This window comes from Rutidosis leptorrhynchoides, chromosome 4, assembly GCF_046630445.1.
Source record: "Rutidosis leptorrhynchoides isolate AG116_Rl617_1_P2 chromosome 4, CSIRO_AGI_Rlap_v1, whole genome shotgun sequence".
In the NCBI taxonomy this organism is placed as follows: Eukaryota; Viridiplantae; Streptophyta; class Magnoliopsida; order Asterales; family Asteraceae; genus Rutidosis; species Rutidosis leptorrhynchoides.
Window position 1 is genome coordinate 226,144,216 of NC_092336.1, and position 20,944 is coordinate 226,165,159.

At 34.7% G+C, this 20,944-nt stretch overlaps 1 protein-coding gene across 1 annotated transcript in view; it reads left to right on the plus strand.

Moving 5' to 3' along the window:
• Window positions 1-10,195, plus strand: part of LOC139841440 (uncharacterized) — a 35,255-nt gene extending 25,060 nt beyond the window's left edge. Inside the window, exons 2-3 of the mRNA XM_071831658.1 lie at window positions 8,864-9,455; window positions 10,137-10,195. Coding sequence (XP_071687759.1) covers window positions 8,864-9,455; window positions 10,137-10,195 — 651 coding nt within the window. The remainder of the gene's footprint in view (window positions 1-8,863; window positions 9,456-10,136) is intronic.
• Window positions 10,196-20,944: the final 10,749 nt, after the last annotated feature.

Genomic DNA, 20,944 nt, shown 5'->3' on the forward strand with positions numbered 1-20,944 from the left:
GTTCATAAGTTTATCATAAAAATATAAAATTCATCATTTTGATAGACCACAAAATTTAAATGATGCATGGTACAAATGGGCCCGAATCCTATAAATGAAACTGAAAGGACCCGTCCTAATCCATCTGGACGAAGTCTATAACATCTGGTACCATTGCGATGAACGGACCACTACATGCCATGAACGACTCCATGTAAATTGAGCAAATGCACAGCGGAAGATTTCTTTCATACCTGAGAATAAACATGCTTTCAAGTGTCAACCAAAAGGTTGGTGAGTTCATAAGTTTATCATAAAACTATAAAATTCATCATTTTGATAGACCACAAAATTTAAATGATGCATGGTACAAATGGTCCCGAATCCTATACCCACCTGTAATGTACATGCTATATCTTTTAAATACAGTACATCTTTCTCGTGTACGAAACCATTTTAAATACACATATCTTGTACACAAAAATAACATACACATAACCTGTGTATAAAATCATTCTCTCGATATATAATATTCACATCAACTGGTGGCAATTATCATGTCCATATAATTCAATGGTGGCAATTATCATGTCCACATAATTCAATGGTGGCAAATATCATGTCCACATAATTCAATCATGGCAATTATCATGTCCACATAATTAATAATAATCCGCAGAACTTCTGTCTGCATAATAATTCATTCGAGGAATGTTTTGCTTGTGTCTATCTCGTCAAACATTTATAAAAGCATTTCATGTATTCGCAGTTCAAAATATATTTCAAAAGCATTTTATAAAGCAGTTGTAAAAATCAGCGCATGTATTCTCAGTCCCAAAAATGTAAAGAGTAAAAGGGAATCAAATGAACTCACGCATATAAATATTGTAAAACAGTTAATAAAGCATTTGCATGTATTCTCAGCCCCAAAAATGTAAAGAGTAAAAAGGGAGCAAATGAAACTCACCATACTGTATTTTGTAGTAAAAATACATATAACGACATTGAACAAGTACATGGTTGGTCTCGGATTCACGAACCTATATCATTTGTTTATATTTTAACACACATACTTGTAATCGAACAACTAAATTTACATATTGTTAGTGATATAATTGTTATTTTAATAAATTATATGTTTCGTCAGTAATTTAAATATTTCTATTTTATGTACTTTAACTAAATAGTTAGTATTTATTATAAAACGTTAATATAGATATGTTATATGTATTAACTATAGTGTTATATAACTAAAAATCATTTGATAAAGTAATATTAATAATAATAAATAAAAAGTTGTATTATTTTATAATAATAATATTAGTATTTATACTTAATAATGATAATATTAATAATTATGATGCTAAAATAATAATACTACTAATAAGTGTTCTAATAATAATGATAATAATAATCATAATCTAATAATATTTGTGTTAGTAATAATAATAATAATAATAATAATAATAATAATAATAATAATAATTAATAATAGAAAACCACCTCAAAGAAATAGTTCCAAAAATAAGTGTCATTGCTCGGGCTCGAACCCAAAACCTCTCGCTAACCCAACTACTTCCCTAACCATTGCTCCATAAATTTCTTTCTAATTTACTTGAGACATAATTCCTTTTAACTAACTTTCGGCCCAATAAATAACTTAACCTGTCGCCCAACATAAAAGGAAGTCTCGGCCCAGCAGGAAGAAGGTCTCGGCCCAGCAGCAAGCCAGGCCCAACAGCAGCTATGTTGTTTATTACAAAAAAAATGGCATGGACTAGTTTCGAACTAGTGACCTCTCGGTTAACACACCTTCCACTAAACCTTTGCACCATCAATCTAATCTGCTTAATCTCACTTGATTATTTATGTAACATGTATCAACACTTCTTAACACCTTCATCATACTTCATTATCACCATAATCATGTCACATAATTATCATCATCTAAATCTAATCACAATTATCATCATAATCTTCATACGATCATCCTCAAAACATCATCACAGTCGTCTTTTTCTTTATCATTATCATAATCATATGTATCAAACAAAAATATCATATCGTACTCCTTAATATACCTCGGCCCAAACACAATAAAGGAAGGACAACCCAACTTAACTATTTTATCACGGCCCACCAACAATTTAAGGGTTACGGTTCTATTAATAAACTATTTCTGGTACACGGTTTAAACTAAAAGCAGGTGAGATATCAACATAGTAACCCTACCATGGTATGAACGTGATATCATCTATCATTATGCGACTGTCTTTATCCCTACATCTCTTTCCATAAGCTTAATCATACCGCACCATTTCTAGAGAAACAATACTTTGTATAATTAATTGGTAAGTGCTATTATCTTTACAACTCAGATCATTATGATTATCATAATCTAGTTTCATAATTGCCTATCATCTTGCCATATACTCTTCCTCTTCTCTTCTTTTTCTTGGTTAGTTTTCGAATACAAACAGTAGGTGTATTTGAGCATCGACAATAGTGTTATAGCAGTAATTATTGTTTGTTTATTTGATGATATAGTTCGAATAAGAAACGAAAACCATGATAGTTGTATTAAATTTTATGTGGTAGATTTAGGGTGGCGAGAGGTGTTGGTTTATAGGTTGTATAAAAATCAGAAAGTTGCAGTGTAGCAGCAACGATTTATTCTAAGGTGTTTATAGCGTGGTGTCAACAAGAACAGGAAGATATAGCAGTAGCAAAGGAGACAGAAGCAGGCTTCGGTGATGATAGGTTTGATGGTGGTGGTTGGGTGATTGTCTGAAACATTCGTAGATTACATGGTGATGGTGAGCAGGAAAACAAAAACGAAAACAGAAAACAGGTATGATGTAGTTGTAACTAGGTCACATGAATTGTTAGCTTACTTGGACTGTTCGATAAATGGAAGAAACTGCAGCAACAGTGGAAGTATAACCGAGGTGAAATTGTTTGGTGGTCGTGGTGTTCTTCAGTTTTTAACGAGTAAAATAGCAGCATAATTGATGCAGTAGCAGCTAGTGTATTGGAAATAATATAAGCGACTTAATCAAGGTTTGAGTTTGCTCTTGGTCCTGGTAACGAATTAGAAATAAATAGCTGCAGCAACGGTGGTGATCGATGGTTGATTGTGATGTTAGAAGATGTAGGGTGATGGTTGTTCACACAAGGAAGAGAAGAAAGAATATGGAAGGTTGAATGAATTACCTAATATTGGAATTAATCGATTTATTTATCAATTATAGTGCTTGACAGAATTTTACTCAGACAAATGAAAGAAAACAAAGAAAAATTTAAAAGCAGACAGTGATTCTTCAATAGGTTGTACTATAGATTCGTTTGTTAATCGATTTTTGAGATATAAACAAGAGTTGTGAAAGTTTGATCACGACATGCAACAGAATTTGAATTATATCTGAGATTGGATTCGTTTACAATCAGATTAGAGACAAAAATCTAATACAGTTTGATAGTGAAATCAAACAACTTCGTACGATTAATTCCAGTTTATGTTTTATATAATTAATAATTAATATTAATAATTAATGATTATATATAATAATAATAATGATAATATTAATAATAAAAATAAATAATAATACAACTAATGTTCATACAAATGGTGGTAATAATTATATTATTAATGTTAATGTTAAAATGATAAAATGCATTATTTTCTAATAATAATAACTATACAACATTAATATTCAATATTAATAATAAAAATGAAACTAATAATAATCATAATAAAATGATAACAATAATATTTTTTAATGATACTTATAATAATACTACTTATAATAATGTTAATGATAATAATAATTTTAATAATTTTAATAATATAACAACTTATACGTATCAAAATTCCTATATATATATATATATATATATATATATATATATATATATATATATATTTTGTATTAGACATAATATTAATAATATAAATATTAATGTTACTATTAGTAAAAATAATAAATGTAATGATCATAATATAAATATATACTTTAACTTGTAATTACATATAATATATTATATAATATTTTTTTTATTGAATATCTATTATTATATAAATTTTATATATTATAACATACATATAATAAAAATCATATATATATTTATTTTTAATAGAAACTTTATTATATTATATTATTTTACATATTCAATTCTACTGATTAGTATTTTATTGATTTATATGTTCATATATATATATTTATATATATATATATATACACACACACACACACACATTTAATTATAAACAATTGTTCGTGAATCGTCGGAACCTGGTCGAGGTTAAATGAATGTATGAACACAGTTTTAAACTTTTTGAGATTCAACTTAACAAACTTTGCTTATCGTGTTAGAAACATATAAAGATTAAGTTTAAATTTGGTCGGAAATTTCCGGGTCATCACATCCGTTACCTCGAATAGACGATTTGTTCGATCAGTTACAGGGTGCTTCATTCTTTTCTAAGATATACTTACGATCCGGATATTATCAGGTTCGTTTTACTGAATCAGATATACCGAAAACAACGTTCAGAACAAGGTATGGTCATTATGAATTTCTTGTCATGCCGTTTGGGTTGACGAATGCGCCACCAATCTTCATGGATCTAATGAATAGAGTGTGTCGTCCGTTCTTAGATAAGTTTGTGATTGTGTTTATAGACGATATACTAGTATATTCAAAGATCGAAAGTGAACATGCTGAACATCTGAGACAGGTTTTGAACTTGTTGAAACGTGAACAACTATTTGCAAAATTTTCATAGTGTGAATTTTGGTTATGTGAAGTGCAGTTTTTGGGTCATGTGATTTGTGCCGAGGGTATAAAAGTTGATCCGACAAAGATAGAAGCAGTAATGAATTGGAATTCTTCGAAGACTACGACTGAGATTAAGAGTTTTCTGGGATTAGCCGGTTATTATCGCAGATTTATCAAGGATTTCTCGAAAATAGCGGGTCCGTTGACTAAGTTGACTTGTAAAGATGTAGCCTTTCGATGGACTGATGAACAGGAAAAGGCTTTTCAAATTTTGAAACAGCTACTGTGTCAGGCACCAGTATTAGCTTTACCAGAAGGTTCAGATGACTTCATGGTATACTGTGATGCGTCATTTGCTGGGTTGGGTTGTGTATTAATACAAAGAGATAAAGTAATCGCTTACGCCTCGCGACAGTTGAAAGTTCATGAGAAGAATTATCCAGTGCATGATCTTGAAATGGCTGCAGTAGTGTTTGCTTTGAAACTGTGGAGACACTATTTGTATGGAACCCATTGTGTTATATGTACAAATCACAAGAGTTTGCAGTATATCTTCTCATAGAAAGAATTGAATATGCGTCAGAGACGATGGCAAGAGTTGATCAAAGATTACGATTGTGAAATTAAATACCATTCGGGTAAGGAAAATGTGGTTGCAGATGCGCTAAGTCGTAAAAAGTCAAGTGAAAATGTGAAATTTCTTCGTTTGAATATAACTTCAGATTTGATTAACAACTTAAAAACCATTCAAGCCTGTGCTTTAGAGGATGAACATATTAAATCTGAACAAATGACTAAACGAAAAGTGGACTTAATTGATGACTCACGTGGACTAAAGACCTTAAACAATCGTGTTTGGGTGCCTAAGCTTGGAGATTTGAGGGATTTAATCATGACGGAAGCTCACAAATCCAGATTGACAGTACATCCGGGTAGTAATAAGATGTATCATGATTTGAAAACAGTGTATTGGTGGCCAACAATGAAATCATATATCGCCCGTTATGTCGAAAAGTGTCATACATGTGCTCAAGTGAAGGCAGAACATCAGAAACCTTATGGTTCGTTATGTCAGTTACAGATTCAAGGAAACATATAACGATGGATTTTTTGACCAAATTACCTCGAACTCAGAAAAGACATGATATGATTTGGGTAATAGTGGATCGTCTAACTAAAAGTGCTCATTTTCTTGCTACTCATGAGACAGCTTCGTTAAGTGAGTTAGCCGGATTGTATGTGAAACAAATAGTTAGTCGTTATGGTGTGCCGTTATCGATCGTTTCAGACAGAGATTCCAGATTTGTGTCAAATTTAAGTACATCTTATCATCCTCAGACAGACGGACAGAGTGAAAGAATGATACAGACTTTGGAGGATATGTTAAGGGCTTGTGTGTTAGAATACGGTGGTTCGTGGGATACACATTTGCCGTTGGTCGAATTCGCGTATAATAATTCATATCATTCGAGTATAGGGATGCCGCCCTATGAAATGTTATACGGTCGTCGTTACAGAACTCCGACTTGTTGGTTAGAAGCCGGGAGAAACAGTTTGCAGGTCCCGAAATTGTTCAAATGACAGCCGAAAAAGTTGCAATCGCGCGAGAAAAGTTGAAAACTGCTAGAGATAGGTAGAAAATGTATGCTAATCCGCGTAGACGTCCGGTAACCTTTAGTGTGGGTGAACGAGTGTATTTGAAAGTTTCACCGTGGAAAGGGGTTATCAGATTCGGTAAACGTGGTAAGTTAGCACCGAGATTTATTGGTCTATTTCTGATCAGTGAAGTATTGAATGATCAGACTGTGGTGTTAGATCTTCCGCCAGAGTTAGCCGGTATTCATAATACATTCAACGTATGTTATCTTCGTAAGTGTAAAGTCGATGATGAAACACAACTTCTTCCTTTAGAAGATTTAAGGGTCGATTTGAATAAGAAATTGGTGGAAGAGCCGGTCCGTGTGGTTGACCAAAAGGTGACTAAGCTGAGAAAGAAAGAGATTCCGATGGTGTTGATTGAGTGGAAACACAGTTTGGGTTCTAACTTTACGTGGGAGACAGAAGAGTTGATGAGAAATCGCTACCCTTGTTTGTTTGACCAAGGCCAGATTCCGAGGACGGAATCTTCTTAAGGGGGTGGATTTGTAACAGACTGAAACCCGGGCTAGTTGTAAGTTGTCTATTTTGCCCTTAGGGTCAATGCTTAGTCTTAAGTGTTTTTCTTTTAATTATTTTATTAGTGTTTTATTATAATTGTGTTGTGACCAGTTTGTGACAAGGGTCCCAGAACAGGTTGGTTTATTTAATTTGGACTCCGTTAGGACCGCCTAAGGAGATTCGAAAGGTTATCAGATAAGATAACTGATAAATACCCGTGTGTTGAGGGGTATGGGTTTTAACCCAATTAAGTGACTAGAGAGCTGTGATTCAGCTCATTTTTCTCCTTCTCTCTAAAATTCCCAAATTACATCCCGTACCTAACTTCTTATTCCTCTTGAACCGTAATTTGATTTTGTAAGCCTTTGGATTAATTGAAGCTAGTAACTTGTTCTCTGTGATTTCGTGATCCTCACAAGGTAAGTGTTTCATAGATTCATGCTTTAATTCTTGCTCTAATTGAGTTTTTGTGTTAAATGGGTTTTTGATAGAAATTAGCTCAAATCTAGTTGTTTGATGTATAAAAATATCAATTGATATTAGAAATAGGTTGTATATATGTTTAGTGACTTTCTTGTGCTTAAAATTTGGTCAAAAACACTTAGAAATCGAGTTTTTGGAGAAAAAATCACAAAATCAGCGAACTTGTTCGAAACCTAGTTTGTTACAGTACCCGAGTTGCTACAGTGTCACTATTTGCTATAGTACCGAGTTGCTACAGTGTCACTATTTGCTACAGTACCGGATTTGCTACAATGTTGTTATTTGCTACAGTGTCACTATTGCTACAGTGTTCGGAAACCACTATTTGCTACAGTACCTTTATATGAAATTGAAACGGGCGTAACTTTAAAAACGTAACTCCGTTTTTGATGAATAAACTATCGTTAGAATCGTAATAAAGAATACTTTTCAATGTAGAACTTTTAAGAAACTAGATCAAACTGTTTTTGGGTCAAAAAAGGAGTTTTAGTGTGTATATCGTGTTTTGCATGCACCTGTATGCCATTATTGAATGGAGTCATGATGTAGACACATAAAATTATGAATATATGGTGTTATGACCTAGTTAATTGTATGAAATGATTATATTATTTATTGGATATGTATATTAACTTTGTTTGTGTTGTTCTCAGGTTATAAGGACAAGGAGGAAGCTCAGAAATAATAAATGAACAGTTGCTGATAATTGGTGAGTGGGTCTATCTCCGGATAGAGTTTAAGTAGCATATCATGCTACTGTGGTTGAATCTTTTACCATGCATAGTGTAGAAATTTCCATGTTAGAATAATATAGTGTGCCTGATGTTGTATGTGATTTATGTGTACACTGTGTGAATGGCACTAGTCGGGCCTAGGGAGACTGGGGACTCGAACCGTGCCTAGGAGAGGTTATACTCCGTATGAGGTCAACCGTGCCTAGGGGAGGTTGGGTCCATAGGCTACTAATTGTGAAGTATAGTGTGAACGATGCACCCCCTGCATCTGGATAACTATACTGTGAAATTGAGTAGCAGGGACTATCGGTAGACTCAGGCCCGATCAGCTGGGAGTCGTGTGCTCGTACAAGCCGCCGATCCTCGTATTGTCTTATTGTATGCTAGTTGGTAGTTATCATGTGTTATTGTTAGTATATAGCTTGTGTGTGACTTCAGCTATATCTGTTAGATAGATTCCATTCACTTAGCGGTGCGCTAATCCTCCACATAATTACCCCTTGCAGGTTTAGGTACTGCTAGTCGGGATGGGTGCTGATGCAGAAGACATGTTTGACAACCCTACTCTGATGTGGACTTTTGTTTAAATCATGTTTTGTAATAACGTAACACCGTTGTGTAAACTTAAACTTAATTACTCAGATTAATGTAATGACGCGACTTATAGTGTGTTTGTTAATAAAGTCTTCCGCTGTGTTTTAAAAAAAATAAAAAATTTGCCGGTGTTACAGGAGGGGACCCCGACGGATAGAATTAGGGCTGAAGAGAGATATAAAGAAGCCAATAGAGAAGCTAAGAAGGCTGTAGCCCTAGCAAAAGAAAAGGCATATGAAGATCTGTATAAGCAACTTGACTCTAAAGAGGGAGCCAATGATATTTACAAGATAGCTAAAGCTAGGGAGCGAAGACGCATGGATCTTGATAACATCAAGTCTATCAATAATGAAGCTGGTCAAACTCTAGTTAAGGAAGACGAAATTAGGAAAAGATGGGAAGAGTATTTCTCATCTCTCTTCGTAGGGGGAAGACCAGAGCGACACGAGGACTTACAAGACGCTGATATAGAACAATCCCATAACAACATAGATTGCGAGATGATTAGCCAAGAGGAAGTAAGATTGGCACTACGAAAGATGGGAAGAAATAAATCAGTGGGACCGGATCAGATCCCTATTGAGGCGTGGTGGTACCTGGGCGACACTTGTGTTAGGTGGTTGACTTGCCTTTTTAACAAGATGTTTCGAAGCTCTAAAATGCCTATGGAATGGAGACTGAGTGAGACTATTTCCATCTATAAGAACAAGGAGGATGCTCAATGTTGCGGTAACTAGAGATGGAGGACTTTCTCTACTCTTGTGAGTGTTTCACTCGGGGTGGTGAAATGACTTCTCTTTGTCCTAGGGTAGAGGAAGGATTGTCTAAGTCCCACCTCCCCCATACCCTACAAGTGTGGGATTGGGTATTCTTGTTGTTGTTGTTGTTGTTCTGTCCCGAGTCCCAAATTGTTAAAGGAAGTCGTACCGAGGACTGTACCAAATAATTTTGGTTCGGTTCGGTTCCATGATTTTCTGTTCGGTTCCGTGGAAAGAACCGTCCCACTGATTAAAGTAAATTTGTTTGGCCTAGTTTACACCCTTTTCCCTTGGAACTCAAGACATCAGAAATCTTAATGCTTTCAAAACCGTGTTCGCCAATACGAGCAGCTGAAGTTGACTCATGGCATGTTAGCAACAGTGGTCAGAGGAGGTTACACAATCGAACGTGTTGAAGAACTGCGTTATTTAGGTTACTTCCATGTCACCTAGTTCCTTCTTGCATATCCTTTAAGTATACAGTTTGAAACAAAGTAGTTGACCAGTCAAATATTGCATTTAATTCAGATAAAGGGAGTATTAATAAGTTGCATATATGAATGTGAATATAACTTAATTTATCTCGCATTATACTACTCAAAAAACAGTTTCGATATTGCTCATCAGAATTTTATGTGTTTCTTGGCAACAGTTTTAGATGTAACTGCAGAAAGCAAGGGATTCTGTGCACAGATGATGCTGAGAGCTTAATGGTTCAATAACGAACACTGGTGCTAACCAACTGAAATCATAGCAGACCAAAACAAACATGCTTGTCATATTTCTCCCATTTACATTGTTAATCCCCCCTATACTGGCCATATTCAGCCCCAAAACCCAATTTAAGAGGATTTTCAATTTAAAAAATGTATCAATTAAGTTGACATTCTTGTTGTCCTACAATCAGGCAAACAGATATGAAAGAATTTTCAAACTGGGATGTTAAATATGTTAGAGGCAGTTAAAAGAATTAATAACTTGCTAGAATGAAAGTTAAATAAACAAACACATATGAACAAATTGAAAACTAGACATGTATTGGGTTGAATTTTCTTATTATTTCACCATGATAATTTGTTTAGTATTTATAATACATTACAAGAGTAAATGACAAACTAGCTTTAATAAAAGAGATATGGACAATCTCTTTATTAAATACAAGATCTATAAGAGATATACACAATCTCTATATTAAATTAAATACAAGATATGTAAGAGATATGCACAATCTCTACAAGATATATCTTGTGACAATAGAATCCATTTAATTAGATTGCACTAATATTTTAACAATCCCCCTTAGTGCAAACTCTCGATCAATAATCCCCAATGTTTCTCAAAATTCCATGAACTTGGTTTTCATTAAAGCTTTAGTAAAGATGTCGGCTACTTGAGCATTTGTCCTTACGTTTGCTAGCTCGATTTTCCTGCTAAGAACCTTTTCACGAATAAAATGATATCTCATTTCTATATGCTTAGTACGGGCATGAAACACAGGATTCGAAGCAAGCTTGATTGCACTTTCGTTGTCACATTTCAATTTGACAACATAATCTACTTTTTCAAGTATGTCACCAATCAATTTTCTTAACGAAGTACATTCTTGAGCCGCCATTGTTGCAACTATGTATTCTGCTTCCGTGCTAGACAAAGCAACAACATCTTGTGTGACGCCCCATACTAAATCATCATGTACGGACCATCAACAACAGGATCATTACAAGGTCAAACACTATATGCGTTTTTAAAACAAGTTTGCATTCATGACAAAAGCTGATGTCATAACCAACGCCAAATATTTTACAACCAAAGTATGCTTCAATGAACAGAAGCAAATATAATAGTACGTGACCCTTAGGTCGTTACAAATCATAGTTTCAAAAGTAATTAAGTTTGAATGCAAGATAAAGTAGTTCATGCAGTGACATCTCTAAAGCAGCGGGTGTCTACAGCAAGACTAGCATACAGCGGAAGCAACCTTAAGCACCTGAGAAAAACATGCTTAAAAACGTCAACACATAGGTTGGTGAGCTATAGTTTAAGTATAACAGTATGTAAGGTAGGCCACGAGATTTCAGTGCTACAAAGAGCGTTTCAAAACAGTAATCCAAATCAGTATGTTTAAGTATATGCTCAACCGTGGGCACTCGGTAACTAAATTAACGTTTAATAATATATCACCCCCTGAAAGTGCACTTGGCAAGTGCATATGTTTACGAAGTATTAAACACTCATTAAATGCTAGCGCGACTAGCCCGAGTGGGGATGTCAAACCCTATGGATCCATATCTAAGATTCGCGTTCATCGGTTCAAAAACCAATGACTAAACGTTACCGAGCTAAAGGGAATGTTTATGCCGTTGTATAACCCACACATATATAAGTTTAAGTACTCGTGCCTAGTATGTAAAACATAAAATGCGCATGTATTCTCAGTTCCCAAAATAGTTAAAGTAAAAAGGGAATGCTATAACTCACAATGATAAAGTAGCGGTAAAGTCGAGTCGGGAAATAAGCAAGTACGTAGGTCCGGAAAGTCCTCAACCTAAGTCAAATAGTACTAAGTCAGTAAATCGTCTGAATAGGTTTAAATGTATGTAAATTAGGTCTTAAAGGTCATCATCAATCATCATCAAACAAAAGGTGTAAAGTAAGTTTCGTTTATGAAAAGAGTTTAAAACAAAGGCTGATTTCGGTCAGTCACCACGGTTTCTACACAAACTGAAAAGAGGTGAGACCAGTGGCCATGGTTCCGTCTATGAGTCCTTTAAGTGTGGTAAAAATTACAGAAGCAAAATCGTCTTCGTTTGACCGTGGAGACGGTCTAAGTGCGAGTAGGTCAGAATTTTCAGCACAACGTTAAATGGACATAGTGACGATCGGAGGGCCATAAATCCTAAACCGTAACTCGGATTAAGACGAATCCTATATGAAAAGTTATCTACTCGAACAGAGATAACTGAAAATCATAATTACAGTAGCCCAGGTCGTACTGGTCAGACATAGAAACAGTAAAACAGTAGGTTCCGGTGAGTTCTTGGGTTCGATGCTTATCACGGTTCTCATCCTTGATGCATATAGCTTCAAGTGTACAACTCGTTGATGTGTTTACATCATATTTACCAAGTTTTGACCATCATAACCTAAGTGTAAGTCTAAGATAAGTAGCACAACTTAATTAAGTGTTGCAAGTGTTTTGATGAACCAAAGTTGCATCAAAGTCTTAGATTTAACACATACATGAAATATAAATGTAATATTGAACTACAAACTAGAAAGTAAACTAACTAATCAAGATCTTAAGATGTAGAACATAGTTCTTAGTTAGATCTTGAAGATCCAAGACCCAAAAGTCTAGATCTAACATAAGTGTACCAAGTTATAATTAAAGAAAGCTTACTTACATGTTCTTGAACTTTTAAAGTTAATTTTAGTTCAAGATTAATGAGATCAAAGTTAACTAGTAACACTTGACCAATCTTAACCAACAAACATGAATTTAAAGTGCATAATATAAAGAAACAAGCTAGGTAAATAAGTAACTAGTTCATGGGTTGTTCATACTTTAAAGATTCAAACCAAAGTTTGATCTTTAAGAATGTAAACTTTAAGTTTACAAACATGACTTACAAGTAATGATTCTACAACCATGAACTTAAAATCTTTTAACATATAAGGTAGAATCATAAACTAGTAAATTTATGTTCTTGAGTGTTCTTGTAAATACAAGATAAAAGAAGAATAAACTAAAGAGCTTGATTCTTGTTAACTAGTAAGAAAATAATAACAACTAACAACTATAAGTAATTAAACAACAAAGAATAAGTAAACAAAAATCAAATGATGATGATATGTGTTCTTGGTGCTACGGTTTTGTGACAAGAAAAAAGAATAGAAGTATTTGTTTCAAGTTACTTACAAGATGAGAGAAAAGAGAGAAAATGTTTCAAGTATTTTGTGAGAGTGAAAAGGAAATGAAGCTTAATGAGAGAGTAATAAGGAAAAATAAAAAAAAAACTCCCTCATTCCCTAATGAGGGCCGACGGTTTGGAATAGAAAAAGGGGGAGGGGATTACACACTAGTCTCATGCAAGTAAATGTCATAAAAGTTGGTTATTTGGTGTATTGTTATGGGAATGAGTTGTAACTAGATTCCAAGTGACTTAAACTAACTAGTTTCATTCTAAAGCAGTACTTACATGTGAGAATGGGCTAAATAGTCCAACTAAGAAGTAGGGTGGGCTTATAAGCCCATATTCAAGAGTCCATTTACATTAATCAAGTCCAAGTTCAAGTAATTAACAAGTTAATCCAATAAAGCCCAAGTAATTAACTAATCACCATAGTTAATCAAAATGATTAATAAAACTTAATCATGAATGTAAATAATATTCAAAAATATTATTCGGGTAATGTACGTATGTCACAAAGACGTTTCGGGCATTTAAAGTCAAGTATGATCAATCATGGTAACAAGTAAATGTAATAACATACATTCAATAATTCACAAGTATTAATAATAAACATTATTAATAAATAAATGTTGGAAAAATCCAGGGTCGTTGCATTACCCACCTGTTAAAGAAAATTTCGTCTCGAAATTTTAAGGAGTGACCAAACAATGGTACCGTATTCGAATAAGAAGGGCGTATCAAAGTTTCGTGAGACTCGTAGGCTCAGAAGTAAGTTATCTACCTTAAAGGTACTTCGGCGTATGAAAGTGGGAATAGGTATATGCCGTTAATTAAGCCTCTTGTCCTAAGAGGTCAACAAATTGATTTCGTTTCTGATTAACGGGAGTATGTCATCTGAATGTATATCCGCAAAAGGAAAGATGGTGTGTTTAGCCTTACAGGCACCTTCAGTAAGCTGGATGCATGAAATGCATCCTGAATATTTCTAAGCTCATCTAAAACATCGAGCGCTCATGTCGTAATACAAAGCTGACAGGTAGAATGGAAAACATGGTGATCACAACCATGCGATTTAATGTCTGGATAGTGTTAGCCACGGATTTTACTAACCCCTTGATTTCAGAAGGAGACCATAGGCATAAGGAACTCGATATTTAAGAACGTTTCATTTGAATAAGTGAATTGAAATTTTAGCTAAAAGTGACCAATCGGACTTGCAAGCCATAGTTATTCATAGTGTCTTCAGAACGGTCTGAACGAACAATGAGGAATACCACCTAGTTTACCATACAGTAGGTGAACCTACCCTTGGATGAAATGAAAACACAGTACCGTAATGTAACTTCATCCTTTCAGTTACATGTTGAAGTAGGGTTAACGTTAACTAGAGCGACATACAGTTGCAACCAATGAAGGAAGGAACATATAGAATATCCATATTAGTGTCGTAAATGTTTTAAGCAGTCCCCTCCCAGGGAAAACAAGATTCATAGGTTCTCAAAGTATCTTATTTTATATTTCTGAAAGAAAGTCGCACGAAAGGTGTGGTCTTGAACGAGAGTGAACTCTTCGAGTGGTTCATTTTGAATTTATCCGTGTACTCAAGGGGATGTGCGGATGAGAAGGTACGTGGGCCCTTGGTCCTAACGAATGGTTTACTCTGAGTGAAAAGAATCTCCAAAAATGATTCTTGTGTCTCAACATACTGATTCATAGAGATGAGGTTTACGAGGGTGTTGTGATTTGCCGTGAAATATTGAGAACAGTAACCCACCTAGTACCTTTCCTACAATAGGGTGGCCAATGAGTGTACCTCAGAAAACTGATTTATCGGCCCGCGTTTTTATCATGTCTAGCTTTAAAAGAACATTTTAAGGGTGCAAAGATTTTTTTTTTTTTTACAAATTCTATAAAACCGCCATCCAAAGTGGCTCAAGGGTTTTTAACAAAGATCTTAATAGTAAGTTTCATCTCTAATAGAGGGCGAGAAAAAGTGTGATCCATACATGGTGTAGTCTAATATGAAAACCTTTAATAAAATCAACTAAGGGAGTTTTGAAAAACAAACCTTTAAACGCTTGTTGTGACAACATAAACGGAACGAAGTTCCAAGTAAATTTAGAAGTAGATACAACGTGTACTATTTTGCTCAAAACTATTTGACTTAAGTTGAATAACTCGGTAAAGGAGCGGTTTTTTTTTTAAAATAATTTGAAGATATAACTTAGTATCAAAATAAGTAAGTATGAGTTTATACATATATGATTTTATAAATAGTTTAAGTGACCGAAAAGTTTTTAGTACTTTCATTATCTGTAAATCTTGTGAGGACTGCACAAATAAACAACGTGTAAAAATTTTGATAAGCATAGTTTTTCGTATTTCAAAGGTTACGAGTTGAATAAGATTGAGTGAAAAAGCTTGGAATCCTCGGGTGCCCAGTTACTAGGTAATGAAAACTAATGACATAAATGTAGTTTTGGTAGTTATCAGGACACAAGTCTCTGGGCCAAAAATATTTACGTGCGAAGCCGTTGCTAAAAATGGGGTACGAAGGATAAAGCATGAGGATGAGAAGTTAATTGCTTCTTGAATTTGCAAAGTGCCAAACAGGTTATGACTAGTATTTAAGCCGGAATAATGATGGTATTAATACCACTAAATAAGAATCCCTTGGAATGAGTCAGGACTTAGAGCCATGTAAGAAAGAGCATTGTTCCAACAGGTGTGGTGAAATAAATCCATGGGGTAACGTAATAGTTTTGAATGGTTTATGTGGATGTCCGAAGGCCTTGCATGACGGGGTAGTCAGTGACTTTATCACATATACATGAATCTCTCGATTTCGATGGTTATAAGGCCTTTATGATGACTTGGATACGGATAAGCAACAAAAATTTTATATAATAAGCAACGAAGGTTTTATAAAAATCGTTTATGGTGACAATGTAAGAGAAGGAACGAAGTTCTTAGTGAATTAGGGTTATGTACAACACGTACCGTTTAAAGTATAATATCTTTTGAATAAAAGATTTGATTTGTAAAAGTGAAGGTGAAGTTTCATATGTACTTGTCAAAAATAAGTAATCATTTACTTCATTTTATATAACGGGTACGATTTCAAAAAATTTGCATGAATGGTAAACAAAATAAATTTATTTTTATAAAGCTTTGAAAGGATAGCACAGTAAAAATAATGTTTGTAAAATTTTTGGCAAACAAAATTTTCATATTTCGGAGGTTATAAGTTGGAAAAGATTGATGAGAATCGAGTAAAAGACTTTTGAAAATTTCGAGTGATATTTGAGGAGATAAAAACCATTGAATTTATATGTGATTGATGACTATTAGTAGGGCATAAGTCTTTTGACCAAAAATGCTTAAGTGTGAAGTTGTTTATAAGTGAGTTACGAATGGGAGCGTATGAGGATGAGAGTTAACCACTCATTGATTTTAGAAAAAAAATTTCGAACTGGTATGACCAATATCGAGGTAAGAAGGATAATGTTGTGGTTATCATCGAATAAGAAATTCCTCGTAATAAGTTAAGTTTTAGAGTTGCGTAAGAATGAGCATCAAATAAGATTCTTGGGTAGTCTTTAATATAGAATTTGAATTGTTGAAGTGATGGAAAACCATTTCCTTTAAGTATCGTTGTGCAAGTTTGCCCATTGTATCGGTTTATTTCATGGCTAGAAAGTGAGCAGTTTTTGTGAGATGGTCAATAATAACCCGGATGATGTCCTAACTGCCTACCGTTTCTGGCAGTTAGTGATGAATTTCTTCCTATTTCCATCGTGGGATTTCGGGTTGTTGTCATGTAACTAATAAGGTTCAGTTTTCGGGCTACATCTCTTCCCATAATAGTTTCACCATTCTTGCGAGGTATACGAATAAATTTTCCTCATTATAAATAAATTCTGCTTTCATCCTTGAAAGTCAGTTCGTTCCAACTATTTCATCATGTTTCCTAACTTGATGAGTATTAAGTTAATCTTAGAGTTCATTCCAACTAAATCCCTTTATACTATCGTGAAAAATTCTATGAACCTTCTCAATAACATCTGTTTGTGCGTAGGTAACTAATCCTTTTCAACTACTACATTAAAACTTCCGAGTTTGGTTAATATGAGGTCATATCCAAATGACCCACCTGTTACTCTTAAAGTACTACCTTAAATTATTCCTCTATCTTCCTCAGCTTACCATTTGCTTGCCCTATAGAATACTTAACCCTCATGGTTGTTAATGGCTTATTAGTCGTAACACTAAGGTTCTTAGATATAAGGTTTTTATCACTCCAGTATTAAACAACCTTGTGATAATAAAACGTTGTGATGAAACGTACCCTAACCAAAATCAAGATCCATGCGAGTTTCCATAACTGAGATAACGATTGCTCTACCGCAAGTCAGTACAAAGTTTTTCCTATGTGAGAACTTTTTCTTTAAATGTCCAGGGTGTCGATATCTATAACAAATTTTCGGGTTATCAATTCTGCAATCAAGGCCCTTCTTGTACAGTATCTGGGGTACGTGGTTATTCCTTCCCTACCTTTAACAGAGTATAATGTGGGTGCTCAAGTGATCCCTGCCAAAGTTTTCCCTGGATCACCTCATATTCCTTATGTAGTAACATTGGAACTTCTGCATGATTTACTTCAATATAATCACGCTGGCCTGGCATCATTATATTGTACTAAATCGTACGTTCATTCCAATATCACTTCATATGGTCAATGTAACGTGATCACTTCCAATTACACACAATTTCATCTAACGGTGCTTTATCTATGCCATCTCAAAACAGAATCTACATAACTAATCTCACAGTTTCTCGATGTAGGTGCGTAGGTTCCTTCTAGATATTCAATTCAGGTCTCACGTCAGGTTGTACGTGTAGCAAGTAGTAATACGATGTGTTTGAGCACCAGTAGAAGATACTATGACCTTGTGAAAGGAGATGTCCTCCCGACTTATCCCATGTCTAGGAGTGTTAGGGATCCAAGTCCAGAAGTGTCGTTAGATCGTCGAGTAGGGGTGAAGAATGAAAGAGTTAAGTGACGGTCATGAAAGTGTACGGGGTATGTGTTAACTGAACAATCTTCTAGATTGCGTGAGGTATTGTTTCGATCTCTGGAACGGTGGAGCAGTAGTAACAGGTAGATTTCACTACTAGTTCTTAGGGTTAGACGAGCGGGTAAGTAGTTCAGGAAAACATCTTAACTGGGAAGGATGAGTTCTCCACGTCGGTACAGCGAATAATAGACATGTAGCAAGCGCGTAATCAGGCATAACAACTACAGTAGCCTAGTTCATTTATCGCAGTACATAGCATGGCAATAGTAACAGTATCATACCGAGGTAACATGCTAAAGGCAGACAGTAGCACGCAGTAATATAACACAGTAGCATGCAATCGAAAGTAGGTAATATCATGCAGTAGTGTAAACAAGTAGCAGTATACAATATATAGTAGTAAAAGCAAGCAGCAGTATGCAGTAAGTTCAGCGGAAACAAGTAAACTAGCAAGTTGTAGATTAGTCCTATTAGTGAATCCTACTCGGTCGGTCCATACTCACTAATGCAACCTAATTCCCTACAACCAATGCTCTGATACCAAATGTGACGCCCCGTACTAAATCATCATGTACGGACCATTAACAACAGAATCATTACAAGGTCAAACACTATATGCGTTTTCAAAACAAGTTTGCATTCATGACAAAAGCTGACGTCATAACCAACGCCAAATATTTTACAACCAAAGTATGCTTCAATGAACAGAAGCAAATATAATAGTGCGTGACCCTTAGGTCGTTACAAATCATAGTTTCAAAAGTAATTAAGTTTTAATGCAAGATACAGTAGTTCATGCAGTGACATCTCTAAAGCAGCGGGTGTCTACAGCAAGACTAGCATACATCGGAAGCAACCTTAAGCACCTGAGAAAAACATGCTTAAAAACGTCAACACAAAGGTTGGTGAGCTATAGTTTAAGTATAATAGTATGTAAGGTAGGCCACGAGATTTCAGTGCTGCAAAGAGCGTTTCAAAACAGTAATCCAAATCAGTATGTTTAAGTATATGCTCAACCGTGGGCACTCGGTAACTAACTTAACGTTTAATAATATATCACCCCCTGAAAGTACACTTGGAAAGTCCGTATGTTTACGAAGTATTAAACACTCGTTAAATGCTAGCGCGACTAGCCCGAGTGGGGATGTCAAACCCTATGGATCCATATCTAAGATTCGCGTTCACCGATTCAAAAACCAATGACTAAATGTTACCGAGCTAAAGGGAATGTTTATGTCGTTGTATAACCCACACATATATAAGTTTAAGTACTCATGTCTAGTATGTAAAACATAAAATGCGCATGTATTCTCAGTTCCCAAAATAGTTAAAGTAAAAAGGGAATGCTATAACTCACAATGATAAAGTAACGGTAAAGTCGAGTCGGGAAATAAGCAAGTACGTAGGTCCGGAAAGTCCTCAACCTAAGTCAAATAGTACTAAGTCATTAAATCGTCTGAATAGGTTTAAATGTATGTAAATTAGGTCTTAAAGGTCATCATCAATCATCATCAAACAAAAGGTGTAAAGTAAGTTTCGTTTATGAAAAGAGTTTAAAACAAAGGCTGATTCGGTCAGTCACCACAGTCTCTACACAAACTGAACGGAGGTGAGACCAGTGGCCATGGCTCCGTCTATGAGTCCTTTAAATGTGGTAAAAATTACAGAAGCAAACTCGTCTTCGTTTGACGGTGGAGACGGTCTAAGTGCGAGTAGGTCAGAATTTTCAGCACAACGTTAAATGGACATAGTGACGATCTGAGGGCCATAAATCGTAAAATGTAACTCATATTAAGACGAGTCCTATATGAAAAGTTATCTACTCGAACAGAGCTATTGGAAAATCATAATTACAGTATCCCAGGTCCTACGGGTCAGACATAGAAACAGTAAAACAGTAGGTTCCGGTGGGTTCTTGGGTTCGATGCTTATCACGGTTCTCATCCTTGATGCATATACCTTCAAGTGTACAACTCGTTGTTGTGTTTACATCATCTTTACCAAGTTTTGACCATCATAACCCAAGTGTAAGTCTAAGATAAGTAGCACAACTCAATTAAGTGTTGCAAGTGTTTTGATGAACCAAAGTTGCATCAAAGTCTTAGATTTATGACATACATGAAATATAAAAGTAATATTGAACTACAAACTAGAAAGTAAACTAACTAATCAAGATCTTAAGATATAGAACATAGTTCTTAGTTAGATCTTGAAGATCCAAGACCCAAAAGTCTAGATCTAACATAAGTGTACCAAGTTATAATTAAAGAAAGCTTACTTACATGTTCTTGAACTTTTAAAGTTAATTTTAGTTCAAGATTAATGAGATCAAAGTTAAATAGTAACACTTGACCAATCTTAACCAACAAACATGAATTTAAAGTGCATAATATAAAGAAACAAGCTAGGTAAACAAGTAACTAGTTCATGGGTTGTTCATACTTTAAAGATTCAAACCAAAGTTTGAT